The sequence below is a fragment of the Pseudophryne corroboree genome, chromosome 9 (genome assembly GCF_028390025.1).
Source record: "Pseudophryne corroboree isolate aPseCor3 chromosome 9, aPseCor3.hap2, whole genome shotgun sequence".
In the NCBI taxonomy this organism is placed as follows: Eukaryota; Metazoa; Chordata; class Amphibia; order Anura; family Myobatrachidae; genus Pseudophryne; species Pseudophryne corroboree.
This window is the reverse complement of record NC_086452.1, coordinates 176764532-176782765: the sequence shown is the minus strand read 5'-3', so window position 1 is coordinate 176782765 and position 18234 is coordinate 176764532. Positions and strand designations below refer to the sequence as shown.

Sequence of the window (18234 nt, the reverse complement as noted above, 5' to 3'; positions counted from 1 at the left end):
CACGGCTGTGGCTACCTCTGTGTCGGCACTCAGCAGCCCGTCCATAATTGTATATACCACCTAACCGTGGTTTTTTTTTCTTTCTTTATACATACATACTAGTTACGAGTATACTATCTCTTTATCAACCAGTCTATATATTAGCAGCAGACACAGTACAGTGCGGTAGTTCACGGCTGTGGCTACCTCTGTGTCGGCACTCGGCAGCCCGTCCATAATTGTATACTAGTATCCAATCCATCCATCTCCATTGTTTACCTGAGGTGCCTTTTAGTTGTGCCTATTAAAATATGGAGAACAAAAATGTTGAGGTTCCAAAATTAGGGAAAGATCAAGATCCACTTCCACCTCGTGCTGAAGCTGCTGCCACTAGTCATGGCCGAGACGATGAAATGCCAGCAACGTCGTCTGCCAAGGCCGATGCCCAATGTCATAGTACAGAGCATGTCAAATCCAAAACACCAAATATCAGTAAAAAAAGGACTCCAAAACCTAAAATAAAATTGTCGGAGGAGAAGCGTAAACTTGCCAATATGCCATTTACCACACGGAGTGGCAAGGAACGGCTGAGGCCCTGGCCTATGTTCATGGCTAGTGGTTCAGCTTCACATGAGGATGGAAGCACTCAGCCTCTCGCTAGAAAAATGAAAAGACTCAAGCTGGCAAAAGCAGCACAGCAAAGAACTGTGCATTCTTCGAAATCCCAAATCCACAAGGAGAGTCCAATTGTGTCGGTTGCGATGCCTGACCTTCCCAACACTGGACGTGAAGAGCATGCGCCTTCCACCATTTGCACGCCCCCTGCAAGTGCTGGAAGGAGCACCCGCAGTCCAGTTCCTGATAGTCAGATTGAAGATGTCAGTGTTGAAGTACACCAGGATGAGGAGGATATGGGTGTTGCTGGCGCTGGGGAGGAAATTGACCAGGAGGATTCTGATGGTGAGGTGGTTTGTTTAAGTCAGGCACCCGGGGAGACACCTGTTGTCCGTGGGAGGAATATGGCCGTTGACATGCCAGGTGAAAATACCAAAAAAATCAGCTCTTCGGTGTGGAGGTATTTCACCAGAAATGCGGACAACAGGTGTCAAGCCGTGTGTTCCCTTTGTCAAGCTGTAATAAGTAGGGGTAAGGACGTTAACCACCTCGGAACATCCTCCCTTATACGTCACCTGCAGCGCATTCATAATAAGTCAGTGACAAGTTCAAAAACTTTGGGTGACAGCGGAAGCAGTCCACTGACCAGTAAATCCCTTCCTCTTGTAACCAAGCTCACGCAAACCACCCCACCAACTCCCTCAGTGTCAATTTCCTCCTTCCCCAGGAATGCCAATAGTCCTGCAGGCCATGTCACTGGCAATTCTGACGAGTCCTCTCCTGCCTGGGATTCCTCCGATGCATCCTTGCGTGTAACGCCTACTGCTGCTGGCGCTGCTGTTGTTGCCGCTGGGAGTCGATGGTCATCCCAGAGGGGAAGTCGTAAGCCCACTTGTACTACTTCCAGTAAGCAATTGACTGTTCAACAGTCCTTTGCGAGGAAGATGAAATATCACAGCAGTCATCCTACTGCAAAGCGGATAACTGAGGCCTTGACAACTATGTTGGTGTTAGACGTGCGTCCGGTATCCGCCGTTAGTTCACAGGGAACTAGACAATTTATTGAGGCAGTGTGCCCCCGTTACCAAATACCATCTAGGTTCCACTTCTCTAGGCAGGCGATACCGAGAATGTACACGGACGTCAGAAAAAGACTCACCAGTGTCCTAAAAAATGCAGTTGTACCCAATGTCCACTTAACCACGGACATGTGGACAAGTGGAGCAGGGCAGGGTCAGGACTATATGACTGTGACAGCCCACTGGGTAGATGTATGGACTCCCGCCGCAAGAACAGCAGCGGCGGCACCAGTAGCAGCATCTCGCAAACGCCAACTCTTTCCTAGGCAGGCTACGCTTTGTATCACCGGTTTCCAGAATACGCACACAGCTGAAAACCTCTTACGGCAACTGAGGAAGATCATCGCGGAATGGCTTACCCCAATTGGACTCTCCTGTGGATTTGTGGCATCGGACAACGCCAGCAATATTGTGTGTGCATTAAATATGGGCAAATTCCAGCACGTCCCATGTTTTGCACATACCTTGAATTTGGTGGTGCAGAATTTTTTAAAAAACGACAGGGGCGTGCAAGAGATGCTGTCGGTGGCCAGAAGAATTGCGGGACACTTTCGGCGTACAGGCACCACGTACAGAAGACTGGAGCACCACCAAAAACTACTGAACCTGCCCTGCCATCATCTGAAGCAAGAAGTGGTAACGAGGTGGAATTCAACCCTCTTTATGCTTCAGAGGTTGGAGGAGCAGCAAAAGGCCATTCAAGCCTATACAATTGAGCACGATATAGTAGGTGGAATGCACCTGTCTCAGGCGCAGTGGAGAATGATTTCAACGTTGTGCAAGGTTCTGATGCCCTTTGAACTTGCCACACGTGAAGTCAGTTCAGACACTGCCAGCCTGAGTCAGGTCATTCCCCTCATCAGGCTTTTGCAGAAGAAGCTGGAGGCATTGAAGAAGGAGCTAAAAGGGAGCGATTCCGCTAGGCATGTGGGACTTGTGGATGCAGCCCTTAATTCGCTTAACAAGGATTCACGGGTGGTCAATCTGTTGAAATCAGAGCACTACATTTTGGCCACCGTGCTCGATCCTAGATTTAAAGCCTACCTTGGATCTCTCTTTCCGGCAGACACAGGTCTGCTGGGGTTGAAAGACCTGCTGGTGACAAAATTGTCAAGTCAAGCGGAACGCGACCTGTCAACATCTCCTCCTTCACATTCTCCCGCAACTGGGGGTGCGAGGAAAAGGCTCAGAATTCCGAGCCCACCCGATGGCGGTGATGCAGGGCAGTCTGGAGCGACTGCTGATGCTGACATCTGGTCCGGACTGAAGGACCTGACAACGATTACGGACATGTCGTCTACTGTCACTGCATATGATTCTCTCAACATTGATAGAATGGTGGAGGATTATATGAGTGACCGCATCCAAGTAGGCACGTCACACAGTCCGTACTTATACTGGCAGGAAAAAGAGGCAATTTGGAGGCCCTTGCACAAACTGGCTTTATTCTACCTAAGTTGCCCTCCCACAAGTGTGTACTCCGAAAGAGTGTTTAGTGCCGCCGCTCACCTTGTCAGCAATCGGCGTACGAGGTTACATCCAGAAAATGTGGAGAAGATGATGTTCATTAAAATGAATTATAATCAATTCCTCCGCGGAGACATTGACCAGCAGCAATTGCCTCCACAAAGTACACAGGGAGCTGAGATGGTGGATTCCAGTGGGGACGAATTGATAATCTGTGAGGAGGGGGATGTACACGGTGATATATCGGAGGGTGAAGATGAGGTGGACATCTTGCCTCTGTAGAGCCAGTTTGTGCAAGGAGAGATTAATTGCTTCTTTTTTGGGGGGGGGGTCCAAACCAACCCGTCATATCAGTCACAGTCGTGTGGCAGACCCTGTCACTGATATGATGGGTTGGTTAAAGTGTGCATGTCCTGTTTTGTTTATACAACATAAGGGTGGGTGGGAGGGCCCAAGGACAATTCCATCTTGCACCTCTTTTTTCTTTTCTTTTTCTTTGCATCATGTGCTGCTGATTGGGGAGGGTTTTTTGGAAGGGACATCCTGCGTGACACTGCAGTGCCACTCCTAGATGGGCCCGGTGTTTGTGTCGGCCACTAGGGTCGCTAATCTTACTCACACAGTCAGCTACCTCATTGCGCCTCTTTTTTTCTTTGCGTCATGTGCTGTTTGGGGATGGTTTTTTGGAAGGGACATCCTGCGTGACACTGCAGTGCCACTCCTAGATGGGCCCGGTGTTTGTGTCGGCCACTAGGGTCGCTAATCTTACTCACACAGCTACCTCATTGCGCCTCTTTTTTTCTTTGCATCATGCGCTGTTTGGGGAGGGTTTTTTGGAAGGGCCATCCTGCGTGACACTGCAGTGCCACTCCTAGATGGGCCCGGTGTTTGTGTCGGCCACTAGGGTCGCTAATCTTACTCACACAGCTACCTCATTGCGCCTCTTTTTTTCTTTGCGTCATGTGCTGTTTGGGGAGGGTTTTTTGGAAGGGCCATCCTGCGTGACACTGCAGTGCCACTCCTAGATGGGCCCGGTGTTTGTGTCGGCCACTAGGGTCGCTAATCTTACTCACACAGCTACCTCATTGCGCCTCTTTTTTTCTTTGCGTCATGTGCTGTTTGGGGAGGGTTTTTTGGAAGGGACATCCTGCGTGACACTGCAGTGCCACTCCTAGATGGGCCCGGTGTTTGTGTCGGCCACTAGGGTCGCTTATCTTACTCACACAGCGACCTCGGTGCAAATTTTAGGACTAAAAATAATATTGTGAGGTGTGAGGTATTCAGAATAGACTGAAAATGAGTGTAAATTATGGTTTTTGAGGTTAATAATACTTTGGGATCAAAATGACCCCCAAATTCTATGATTTAAGCTGTTTTTTAGTGTTTTTTGAAAAAAACACCCGAATCCAAAACACACCCGAATCCGACAAAAAAAATTCGGTGAGGTTTTGCCAAAACGCGTTCGAACCCAAAACACGGCCGCGGAACCGAACCCAAAACCAAAACACAAAACCCGAAAAATTTCAGGCGCTCATCTCTACTATATACTGCTCACAATAATGAAGCACAGATATGGAATGGATACTTGCAGTGACACAGAGCTGCAAGATACAGCAATGGCCTACTGTACTGTTCAACTATATACTGTTGGTCACCAAAATGCTGCACTGTAATACTATATATACTGCTCACAAAAATGCAGCACAGATATGAATGGATACTTGCAGTGACACAGAGCTGCAAGATACAGCAATGGCCTACTGTACTGTACTATATATGTATACTGCTGGTCACCAAAATGCTGCACTGTCCGACTATATAATGCTCACAATAATGCAGCACAGATATGGAATGGATACTTGCAGTGACACAGAGCTGCAAGATACTACAGTAATGGCCTAATGTACTGTACAACTATATACTGTTGGTCACCAAAATGCTGCACTGTCCTACTATATACTGCTCACAATAATGCAGCACAGATATGGAATGGATACTTGCAGTGACACAGAGCTGCAAGATACAGCAATGGTCTACTGTACTGTACTACTATTATACTGGTGGTCCCCAGTCCCCACAGTAAAGCACACTGAGCACAGATATTTGCAGCACACTGAGCATAGATATGGAGCGTTTTCAGGCAGAGAACGTAGATATTATCAGCACACTGAGCACAGATATTTGCAGCACACTGAGCACAGATATTTGCAGCACACTGAGCACAGATTACGGAGCTTTTCAGGGAGAGAACGCAGCCACGTACTCTCCGTTCAATCTCCAATGTACGAGTGAAAATGGCGGCGACGCGCGGCTTTTTATATAGAATACGAATCTCGCGAGAATCCGACAGTGGGATGATGACGTTCGGGCGCGTTCAGGTTAACCGATCAAGGCGGGAAGATCTGAGGCTTCCTCGGAACCGTGTAAAATAGGTGAAGTTCGGGGGGTTCGTATCTCGGAGAACCGAACCCGCTCATCTCTAGTTGTCAGTGTTGTATTTGTATCTTTTTATCCTTTGTTACTTTTGTTTCAATTATATATTTTATTGCCTGTTGTGGTCAGCTGGCGACTATGCTGTCATGATTATGGGTCTACTTTTTTGTTAAGGCATAGAGCTATAGTCCCAACCACTCCATTGTTAATCCGGCCCACTACATGGGTCCATGTAGCACACTCATGGAAGTCCTAAATAACACCTGCACTACCCAAAGTGGTTTGTTGCTATATATACAAGTATGTCTGCTTTATATAGTTTATTACAATTGTTATATTGTACAAGTGACATAACTTAGTTGCATTGTAATTAGTGATGTGCACCTGAAATTTTTCGGGTTTTGTGTTTTGGTTTTGGGTTCGGTTCTGTGGCCGTGTTTTGGGTTCGGACGCGTTTTGGCAAAACCTCACCGAATTTTTTTTGTCGGATTCGGGTGTGTTTTGGATTCGGGTGTTTTTTTTCAAAAAACCCTAAAAAACAGCTTAAATCATAGAATTTGGGGGTCATTTTGATCCCATAGTATTATTAACCTCAATAACCATAATTTTCACTCATTTTCAGTCTATTCTGAACACCTCACACCTCACAATATTATTTTTAGTCCTAAAATTTGCACCGAGGTCGCTGGATGGCTAAGCTAAGCGACCCTAGTGGCCGACACAAACACCTGGCCCATCTAGGAGTGGCACTGCAGTGTCACACAGGATGGCCCTTCAAAAAAATACTCCCCAAACAGCACATGACGCAAAGAAAAAAAGAGGCGCAATGAGGTAGCTGTGTGACTAAGCTAAGCGACCCTAGTGGCCGACACAAACACCTGGCCCATCTAGGAGTGGCACTGCAGTGTCACGCAGGATGGCCCTTCAAAAAAATACTCCCCAAACAGCACATGACGCAAAGAAAAATGAAAGAAAAAAGAGGTGCAAGATGGAATTGTCCTTGGGCCCTCCCACCCACCCTTATGTTGTAAAAACAGGACATGCACACTTTAACGAACCCATCATTTCAGCGACAGGGTCTGCCACACGACTGTGACTGAAATGACTGGTTGGTTTGGGCCCCCACCAAAAAAGAAGCAATCAATCTCTCCTTGCACAAACTGGCTCTACGGAGGCTAGATGTCCACCTCATCATCATCGTCCGATTCATCACCCCTTTCACTGTGTACATCCCCCTCCTCACAGATTATTAATTCGTCCCCACTGGAATCCACCATCTCAGGTCCCCGTGTACTTTCTGGAGGCAATTGCTGCTGGTGAATGTCTCCATGGAGGAATTGATTATAATTCATTTTAATGAACATCATCTTCTCTACATTTTCTGGTAGTAACCTCGTACGCCGATTACTGACAAGGTGAGCGGCGGCACTAAACACTCTTTCGGAGTACACACTGGAGGGAGGGCAACTTAGGTAGAATAAAGCCAGTTTGTGCAAGGGCCTCCAAATTGCCTCTTTTTCCTGCCAGTATACGTACGGACTGTCTGACGTGCCTACTTGGATGCGGTCACTCATATAATCCTCCACCATTCTTTCAATGGTGAGAGAATCATATGCAGTGACAGTAGACGATTTGTCAGTAATCGTTGGCAGGTCCTTCAGTCCGGACCAGATGTCAGCATCAGCAGTCGCTCCAGACTGCCCTGCATCACCGCCAGCGGGTGGGCTCGGAATTCGTAGCCTTTTCCTCGCACCCCCAGTTGCGGGAGAATGTGAAGGAGGAGATGTTGACGGGTCGCGTTCCGCTTGACTTGACAATTTTGTCACCAGCAGGTCTTTGAACCTCTGCAGACTTGTGTCTGCCGTAAAGAGAGATCCAAGGTAGGTTTTAAATCTAGGATCGAGCACGGTGGCCAAAATGTAGTGCTCTGATTTCAACAGATTGACCACACGTGAATCCTGGTTAAGCGAATGAAGGGCTCCATCCACAAGTCCCACATGCCTAGCGGAATCGCTCTGTTTTAGCTCCTCCTTCAATGCCTCCAGCTTCTTCTGCAAAAGCCTGATGAGGGGAATGACCTGACTCAGGCTGGCAGTGTCTGAACTGACTTCACGTGTGGCAAGTTCAAAAGGTTGCAGAACCTTGCACAACGTTGAAATCATTCTCCACTGCGCTTGAGACAGGTGCATTCCACCTCCTTTGCCTATATCGTGGCCAGATGTATAGGCTTTAATGGCCTTTTGCTGCTCGTCCATCCTCTGAAGCATATAGAGGGTTGAATTCCACCTCGTTACCACCTCTTGCTTCAGATGATGGCAGGGCAGGTTCAGGTGTTTTTGGTGGTGCTACAGTCTTCTGTACGCGGTGCCTGTACGCCGAAAGTGGCCCGCAATTCTTCTGGCCACCGACAGCATCTCTTGCACACCCCTGTCGTTTTTTAAATAATTCTGCACCACCAAATTCAATGTATGTGCAAAACATGGGACGTGCTGGAATTTGCCCAGATGTAATGCACTCACAATATTGCTGGCGTTGTCCGATGTCACAAATCCCCAGGAGAGTCCAATTGGGGTAAGCCATTCTGCGATGATCTTCCTCAGTTGCCGTAAGAGGTTTTTAGCTGTGTGCCTATTCTGGAAAGCGGTGATACAAAGCGTAGCCTGCCTAGGAATGAGTTGGCGGTTGCGAGATGCTGCTACTGGTGCCGCCGCTGCTGTTCTTGCAGCGGGAGGCAATACATCTACCCAGTGGGCTGTCACAGTCATGTAGTCCTGAGTCTGCCCTGCTCCACTTGTCCACATGTCCGTGGTTAAGTGGACATTGGGTACAACTGCATTTTTTAGGACACTGGTGAGTCTTTTTCTGACGTCCGTGTACATTCTCGGTATCGCCTGCCTAGAGAAGTGGAATCTAGATGGTATTTGGTAACGGGGGCACACTACCTCAAGAAATTGTCTAGTTCCCTGTGAACTAACGGCGGATACCGGACGCACGTCTAACACCAACATAGTTGTCAAGGCCTCAGTTATCCGCTTTGCAACAGGATGACTGCTGTGATATTTCATCTTCCTCGCAAAGGACTGTTGGACAGTCAATTGCTTACTGGAAGTAGTACAAGTGGTCTTCCGACTTCCCCTCTGGGATGACGATTGACTCCCAGCAGCAACAACAGCAGCGCCAGCAGCAGTAGGCATTACACTCAAGGATGCATCGGAGGAATCCCAGGCAGGAGAGGACTCGTCAGACTTGCCAGTGACATGGCCTGCAGGACTATTGGCTTTCCTGGTTAAGGAGGAAATTGACACTGAGGGAGTTGGTGGTGTGGTTTGCGCGAGCTTGGTTACAAGAGGAAGGGATTTACTGGTCAGTGGACTGCTTCCGCTGTCGCCCAAAGTTTTTGAACTTGTCACTGACTTATTATGAATGCGCTGCAGGTGACGTATAAGGGAGGATGTTCCGAGGTGGTTAACGTCCTTACCCCTACTTATTACAGCTTGACAAAGGCAACACACGGCTTGACACCTGTTGTCCGCATTTCTGTTGAAATACTTCCACACTGAAGAGCTGATTTTTTTGGTATTTTCACCAGGCATGTCAATGGACATATTCCTCCCACGGACAACAGGTGTCTCCCCGGGTGCCTGACTTAAACAAACCACCTCACCATCAGAATCCTCCTTGTCAATTTCCTCCCCAGCGCCAGCAACACCCATATCCTCATCCTGGTGTACTTCAACAGTGACATCTTCAATTTGACTATCAGGAACTGGACTGCGGGTGCTCCTTCCAGCACTTGCAGGGGGCGTGCAAATGGTGGAAGGCGCAAGCTCTTCCCGTCCAGTGTTGGGAAGGTCAGGCATCGCAACCGACACAATTGGACTCTCCTTTGGGATTTGGGATTTCGAAGAACGCACAGTTCTTTGCTGTGCTTTTGCCGCAAGTCTTTTCTTTTTTCTAGCGAGAGGATTAGTGCTTCCATCCTCATGTGAAGCTGAACCACTAGCCATGAACATAGGCCAGGGCCTCAGCCGTTCCTTGCCACTCCGTGTCGTAAATGGCATATTGGCAAGTTTACGCTTCTCCTCAGACGCTTTTAATTTTGATTTTTGGGTCATTTTTTTACTGATCTTTTGTGTTTTGGATTTTACATGCTCTGTACTATGACATTGGGCATCGGCCTTGGCAGACGACGTTGATGGCATTTCATCATCTCGGCCATGACTAGTGGCAGCAGCTTCAGCACGAGGTGGAAGTGGATCTTGATCTTTCCCTATTTTTTTAACCTCCACATTTTTGTTCTCCATATTTTAATGCGCACAACTAAAAGCCACCAAAGGTATACAATGTAGATGGATGGATAGTATAGTATTATATTACTTATGGAGGACGAGTGACTGACGACACAGAGGTAGGTACAGCCGTGGCCTACCGTACTGCTTATATATATAATATACTGTATATAACGGACCTGGTGGACACTGTCAGCAGACTGCTAAACTAGTATGAAGAAAAAAAAAACACCACAGGTATACAATGTAGATGGATGGATAGTATAGTATTATATTACTTATGGACGACGAGTGCACTGACGACACAGAGGTAGGTACAGCCGTGGCCTACCGTACTGCTGCTTATATATATAATATACTGTATAACGGACCTGGTGGACACTGTCAGCAGACTGCTAAACTAGTATGAAGAAAAAAAAAACACAGGAGTGTTTTTCAGGCAGACAAACGTATACTGGACTGGTGGTCACTGTCAGCAAAACTGTGCACTGTACTCCTGCTATAACTGCTCCCCAGTCCCCACAATTAGGCAGTGTGAGCAGAGCAGTGCACTCAGCACAGATATATCATGCAGCAGTGCAGCACACTGAGTGAGCACAGATATGGTGGTCGGAGCGTTTTTTTCAGGCAGAGAAACAAAGGATTAAACTCACTGGTGGTATAATCAAAACCCTGCACTGTACTCCCTAACAGCTGCTCCCCGTCCCCAATCCTCCCCACAATTATAACTAACTAAGTCACTCTGTGTTCTACTATAACGGAGAGGACGCCAGCCACGTCCTCTCCCTATCAATCTCAATGCACGTGTGAAAATGGCGGCGACGCGCGGCTCCTTATATAGAATCCGAGTCTCGCGAGAATCCGACAGCGGGATGATGACGTTCGGGCGCGCTCGGGTTAACCGAGCAAGGCGGGAGGATCCGAGTCGCTCGGACCCGTGTAAAAAAAAGGTGAAGTTCGGGCGGGTCGGATTCCGAGGATCCGAACCCGCTCATCACTAATTGTAATGTCTTTTCTTAGTGTTTGCTGGTGCCTTTTTGCAGGGGCGGATTGACCATAGGGCTCACTAGTATCAGAATCAGTTTATTGCTAAGTATATCAGTACATAATACACAAGAAATTTGTTTCCGATAACCACAGCTCCCAGACAGAATATGACATACGACAAGATACAGTACATAAAGGAAGGAGAACACATGAAGGATAGTTTGAGTACATGAGTTGACTACAGAGCGGATTTGTGAATATGACTAAGCGTTTGCTAAATTAACCAAGTTACAGTAGTTGCCTGAGGAAAGAAGCTGTTTCTGTGCTTGGCTGTTCTCACGAGACTCGAGCTGTACAGTCTGCCCGACGGCAGCCTCCGGAACAGGTCATGGGCAGGGTGGGAGTGGTCACTGATGATCCTCCCCGCTCGCTTCTTGACCCTTGCCCGATAAATATCCACGGCTGCTGGGAGATTCGTCCCTATGATTTTTTCCGCTGCCTTTACAACTCATTGTAGCCTGTTTCTGTTGTGGGTTGAGGCAGAGCCAAACCACACTATTATTGAGGTGCAGAGAACAGATTGTATAATTGCAGAGTAGAAAAGGATCAGAAGTTCCTGTGGCAGTTGAAACTTCCTAAGTGGGTGTAAGAAGTACAGTCTCTGCTGCGCTTTCCCCACAATACCGTCTATATTAGAGTTCCACCTCAGATCCTTAGAGATTGTGGAGCCCAGTGAATCTGAAGGATTCAACCACAGTTACAACATTGTCCGCAATTATGAGTGGGGGGAGTTCAGGGGGGTGCTTCCTAAAATCGACAATCATCTCAACTGTTTTTAGTGTGTTCAGCTCTAGATTGTTTGCTCTGCACCAGGTGGCCAGCCGCACAACCTCCCTCCTGTAAGCAGACTCATCACCATCCCTGATGAGTCCAATGAGCATAGTGTCATCCACAAATTTAAGGAGTTTCACAGATTTGTCATCAGAAGTGCAGTCGTTGGTGTACAGTGAAAAGAGGAAGGGTGAGAGAACACAACCCTGCGGTGTGCCTGTGCTTGTCTACTGAACACCAGAGGTGAATTTCCCCATCTTGACCCGCTGCTCTCTATCTGTTAGAAAATTCTCAACCCAGGCACACAACGTTTCTGGAACTCCTGAGCAGCGCAATTTAGACTGAAGAATACCAGGAATAATGGTGTTGAACATTCCTGGTAGGCCTACCTGTCGGAATGGGTTTGTTGGGTCAACCCTATTTAGGTCTACACTCATTAGGTCAACCACTATTGGTCAATACATGGAAAAGGTTGACATGGTTGGCAGGCCAACGTGGAAAAAAGGTTGACGTGAGTTTCTTTTTTAGTTTTTTTGGTGTCGTTTTCTTTGTAAAGTGACGGGAACCCCAATCAGTGCACCGTATCCCATTGCATGGCTCGCTTCACTCGCCATGATTCGGGCAAGGTGCCTCGCTCCACTACTGCTGCACTCGCCACAGTTTACTATTCCCAATCATAGTCCATGTGTATCGTAAAGTATGAAAATGTTCAGAACATAACAAAAAATGTGAAAAACTCATGTCGACCTTTTCACCTATCAACCTTTGCCATGTGGACCTAATGCACATATTGACCTTTTGCAGGTGTAGACCTAATGCATGTCGACTAATAGTGGTCAACCTATTGAGTGTCAACCTAAGTATCATATCCCCTATATGTCTGTGTGGCCTGTTTGTTTGTTGTCATGTGGTCCGACATCCCCCACATGGCAGGCAGCCCACCGCACTCAGTACACTGCATTGTTCCCATTCATTCTGCTATTCCATCTCTGCAGTACAGCAACTCTGCCATCCTTTGATGCTACCATGGCTACACGGTATGCTATACCTCTTGTGCTGCCCATGTCGGGACACTTCTACAAAATGTTACAGGGACACTTTTAGTTCCCAATCGGCCCCTGGTCTCAGACACAACTACAGCAAAAGATGCAAGGAAGGCCAATATTAGACCTATATTACCGACTAAACCGCAGATAATATACCGAAGGGCTAAAAATATAAAACAGACGATAGTTTCATGTACATTAAGGAACATCAACCAGCAAACTTCCAAACACACACAAGGATTTTTTCGGTGTTTGAACTGCAAAGCTTGTAAAAATAACAAAGAAAAATCCACTCAACCGTTAACCACATTTACATCATTTACCACTGGAAAAAGTTACACCATTTTTGATCACCTTTCCTGTGATACTGAAGGTATTATATATCTTGCCACCTGTCCCTGTGGACATCAGTATGTAGGCCAAACAAAAAGGAAGGCCAAAATTAGATTTGCCGAGCACATCTACAACGTAAAAAGAGGACTCACAACCCATAGCCTGTCTAACCATTTTTTGGAAAAGCACATTAAAGACCCAACAGGGTTGACATTTCTTCCAATTCAAAAGGTGAAGAATAATTGGAGAGGAGGAGACCTAATAACTGAACTTAAGAAAAATGAAAGCAAATGGATGTTCGAGCTCCAAACACTACAACCACGTGGTCACAATATAGATATTGAATTAAACGTATTTTTATAAACAATATATCCAAAAAACTTTTTGTGTGGCACCTGTACAGTTTTTAAGTATTTAAAAGAAAAAAAAAAAAATTTCTCTCTTAACCATGCGGATCCCGCTCGTTTTTTACAACTTCCGAACCGGAAGTGACGTTTTTCTGAATAAAGATTTATGTATAAAAAGACAGAACTTTTAATCCATTCCATCTTTGATAAAGTGCTGGAAATAGCACGAAACGCGTTAGATGGACAAGTGCTGACCAGAAGAGACGCTAAGAACACCAACCGGAGGATCGCCGAGCGCTAAGTGACGTCACCCGCTCACACCATTCTCACCACCCAGCTCCACGTCTCTCACCGCTGGACGTAGCGGCGGGGAGACACTGACTCAACAACTCGCCACGGACAGCCGGGCTCCACCTGGCTGAGGAATCCCGTGGCCGGGAGCAAGGTAGGGAAAGTTAGGTTGTTTCTTCACGGACTGGTCATCACAAAAAAAGCTCCAAAAGGAGCTGTAAACATTACCACTAACCAATCTTTTTTTTCAGGTGCCACACACAAAAACAGCGCTTGTTTATACATTTTTATAATGCCCTATGAGGAGGTATCCCACCCCTCTCATCAGACCGCACCCCCATTAGGGCTGCTTCCATAAATTTCCCAAGCTGTTTTTTCATCCTAATCCCCCCCTGCCTCTTTGTATAACACTATACTGTGTATTTATGATATATATGATACGATGAGCAAATGGTGAGTAGTGAGTTCACCATGCTTGGCTCTAGTGTAACAAATCTGTGGCTTTATGAAGCACAGAACAATATACAGTTTATATGTAGATGGGGTTTACTATAGGCAGGGGCATTTAAAAAAAATAGCGCTGACACTTTCGCATGCACAGAAGATAATAATGGCTGTGCCACATTTCCAGCAATATCTTTGTAAATACAGCACTGGCTAGATGTTTGTGGTGATTACTTTTTAAATATTGCACCGCTACCATATTTCTGAACAAATCACTTGAATGCTGTCATGCACAGCCGCCAGGTAAGTAAATATAAAGGGCACAGGATTTGAGCTGGCGCACCCTGACTTGGGCATCCTGCACCCATTACAGATAAGCCATGGACTGTAGGTACAGTATGAAGACAAATGCACATAAATGTCTTTAAACAGACATATATTTTTAAGTACTGCACTTAGCATGTAATCCCATATATAGCAGAATAGCAATTATATTTTATATTTTAGAGTAATTGTGTATCTTCCATGTATGGCACTGCAGAAACTTTGTAATGTCTTAACAATAAAGGATAATAGAACAACTATAAATAGTATATATTATATTACTGGTATTATATTTGTTTCAGGTACAATTTCTATGAACCCCCCAAGACCTGTGGTTAATAGTGATGACCTTCACGTTACCTTGGGTAAAATACGTAGAATAATTTCAGGAGGCTTTTTCACTGTAAATAATGTGCCAACAAGTCCGCAAAGAATCAACTACCATCCTGGGAAAATAACTGATTTGGAGGCAAAAGCACAAGGGAACTCAATTGTATTGTCTTGGACAGCAACCGGAGATGACCTGGACCAAGGAACAGGTACAGTAAGCTAAAAGTGAGAAGAACTGAAGCGTATGACTGATACTACTGCAGTTTTTGTAAAGTTACATGGGGTCTGCCTCAGCTAGTTTTATTAATGTGTGTTATTCTGTGCTACATAAATTTGTTTGCTTACAGTAAAATACACCATTTGTACAATTGTCATTCTTCAAGCCCAGCTTACAAAATTCAGTTAAACATTTGACTTTTTTTGGTATTGTTTATGATACATTTTCTTGCCCTGTTACAATATAGAGTAAGTGTGGGTGTAGTATCAAGGTAAGCAACATCATTTGTATGCAGGAATGCTTTACTGAAATGTTCCTGCTATCTAGCTATTGACACAATTCTAAGTAAGTAGTACATTAATGCTGATATTTAAAAACTTGTTAAGTTATATTAGCTCACTGGCAATATTTTAATTATTAATCTAAACTAATCCAGAGAATAATGGTTTTCTAAAGACTGCACTGCAAATGATCAGCTGAGTGTAAAATGTATAGTACAAGGGGTATTCAATAATATTCTGGGTTCACAAAAAGTTTTATATTTACAAGCAAAGTGAACATTCCATTTTTTTTATTATTCGCCAGAGGAGTCTATGCATAGTAGCTTGGTGAAGCTGGTTATGCTGGATGAAGGTCTCTATTGCAGCTTCCGGTGACTCAAACATATTGTGCTTTATTTGTGGGAACGCAAACAAGTCGCAGGGGCCAGGTCTTGACTGTACCAAGCTCCTGGATGCGTTCATGGACAGAAAAGACACCACTTTTCTAGACTTGTGGACAGGTGCACTGTCATGATGGCAAATGACACCATGAACATGAGTTCTTGGATGGCACCTGGAAATGGCTTCCAGCACTTGTGTCATTGGTTGGCGTTCCAGTACCCATTATTGGTGCATTGCTGCATGAGTGTTACGATAACATCATGACCAGTCTTGGCGATAAAAACAGCCACCATCTTCTTGGCCACAATATGTTTACTTCAGAACTCAGAACTTCTGTGGCAGTGCACCTCTACCTGGGATTCACTGGGTCGGCTGTTGTTTGGCCTCAACATCATTGCCACTGATGATCTCCCAGACAGAGCTTGAGTGACCGCCATCAGCCCTGGCAAGCATGTTGCGGCACATAGTCACCCAATCCTCCTTCTGCTCTAAAGTCAGCTGATGAGGCACCCAGCATGCAGTATCAAGCAATTGGATCCCAAGGAGATGCCTATCTCCTTCTCTAACTGGACCATGGTCACCCTAGTGTCGACCTCAACTGTGGCCTGCATGGCAGCAACGTTGTCCTCGATGATGGTGGACACATGTCGGCAGCAGTGCTCCTCGTCTGCCAGCGACCATCTCTCGCACCAAAATTCTGCAAACCACTCAAACACAGTGGCTAAAGATGGTGCTTTCTCCCCAAAGTCAGCTCGCAGTCAGTCAAAACACTCTTGTAGTTGTAGAAGATCATGGGTCTCGAGTGGCCTCTGTTGTGCTCGATAACAAGTTTGTGAAGAAAGTGAACATGCTGATTTCTCCAGTGTGCAGTGCTATATATATAGTTCTGTGATTTGACATTTCATAAGATCTTTAGTCAGAGTTTACAGTCTGATTGTGTCTACTCTGCCTATGCACTGCACATCCAGAAATGTATTGCACACCCCTATGAGATCACTGTGATAGAGCAAGCTTATCTGTGTTTCTTCAGCTGTTGTGGAAAGATAAAGCATACTTCTAGGACAGTTAGGAGTCTCAGGTGGACTAAGATTTGCTAGAGAAAGAGACAAAGGTTTGGAATAAAAGATATATTTCATTTTGTAATGAGAGGGTATCATACTGAACACTCTTAAGACATTTCTAACAAATGCAACATATTGTAAGATCAAACATAATTTATAATTGAGATCTGAATTCAGATTGTATGTTATTTTATATTTGTACTTACATGCTCTTAATCCATAAGTGACTCAATGTGTGTGTTGCTACTTTGATTTTTCAGTGTCAAGATATGACCTGCGAATGAATATCAGTCCAAAAGATCTCAGAGACAACTTTAGAAACTCAGCTTCAGTTAATATCTCCAACATCACACCACAACCTGCTGGATCCAGAGAAATATTCACATTTGTTCCAGAAGATGTAGATAAAGAGAATGGAACTGTTTTTTATTTTGCATTGACTGCCATTGATAAAGACAATCAGGAATCACATATTTCTAATATAGCACAGGGTGTCCTATCTACTTCAACAATTCCGGAATCTACTAGTGCTATAGCCCCTACTACAACTGGTAGCACTAGTTTACAAACTCATAATTCTACCCCAACAGCAGAGGACACCATCACACTAGTTGACAGTACCAGCTCATCAGCCAATAGCATGTTGCCTCCAACTGGTGTCAGTGACATATCAACTGTCAGTACAAACCCACCAACAGACAGTCCTCTACACTCAACTGACACCAGTCTCTCACAGATGAATAACAGTTCAACACCACATGACCGCAGCAGCACACCAACTGATAACATGCAACCATCCACTAGCAACACTGGCCCACCTGTTGTCAACACAACGTCATTTACTAGCATACCTATTCCATCAACTGAAATACTCAGACCGACTGGGGATACCTTGCCATCCACTGGAACTATGCTACTACCAACTAATAACACTTTCACTCTGCTAGAAACTAAGTACACCATACTGACTGACAGCCTTGTAACAAACAACAATACACAACTGATTAGCAGCACAATTCAGCAAGTAACTGAAATCACACTATTACCTAACAACATAACAACCAGCAGTGCACCAGAAACTAGAACAACAGCTAGTTCCTCTCCAGGTAATATAAATAAAACTGCAGTTATAGTAGTAGTATGTGTTGCAGCAGTTCTAATCTGTGTAATTATATATATTACTGTTTACTGTGTAAAAAGAAAAAGAAGAGGCTATTATTTCACAGCATAAAACTCATAAACAGTAAAATATAGGTTTATACATGTATATTCTTAATAAGGATACTTTACCAAATGCAAAGCAACAAAACATGTACAAAATGATTTTACACATGACACTTTTTAAATAGCTAATGTTATTGTAGCGATATGCTGCAAATATTTTTTTTAGATATTGATCTTGGGTACAAGGACACCAAATTTGTTTGCATTTATATGACATTACGGGGCCTCTTCCATGTCTGCATCTATTAGTGGTTTGCTTTATGCACTGCTGCTAC

The 18234-nt window shown here is 45.2% G+C and overlaps 1 protein-coding gene across 1 annotated transcript in view; it reads left to right on the top strand.

Moving 5' to 3' along the window:
- Nucleotides 1–18028, top strand: part of LOC134958768 (calcium-activated chloride channel regulator 1-like) — a 195581-nt gene extending 177553 nt beyond the window's left edge. Inside the window, exons 13-14 of the mRNA XM_063941504.1 lie at nt 14768–15004; nt 16996–18028. Of these exons, the coding sequence (XP_063797574.1) occupies nt 14768–15004; nt 16996–17966 (1208 nt within the window). The 3' untranslated portion in view covers nt 17967–18028. The remainder of the gene's footprint in view (nt 1–14767; nt 15005–16995) is intronic.
- Nucleotides 18029–18234: the final 206 nt, after the last annotated feature.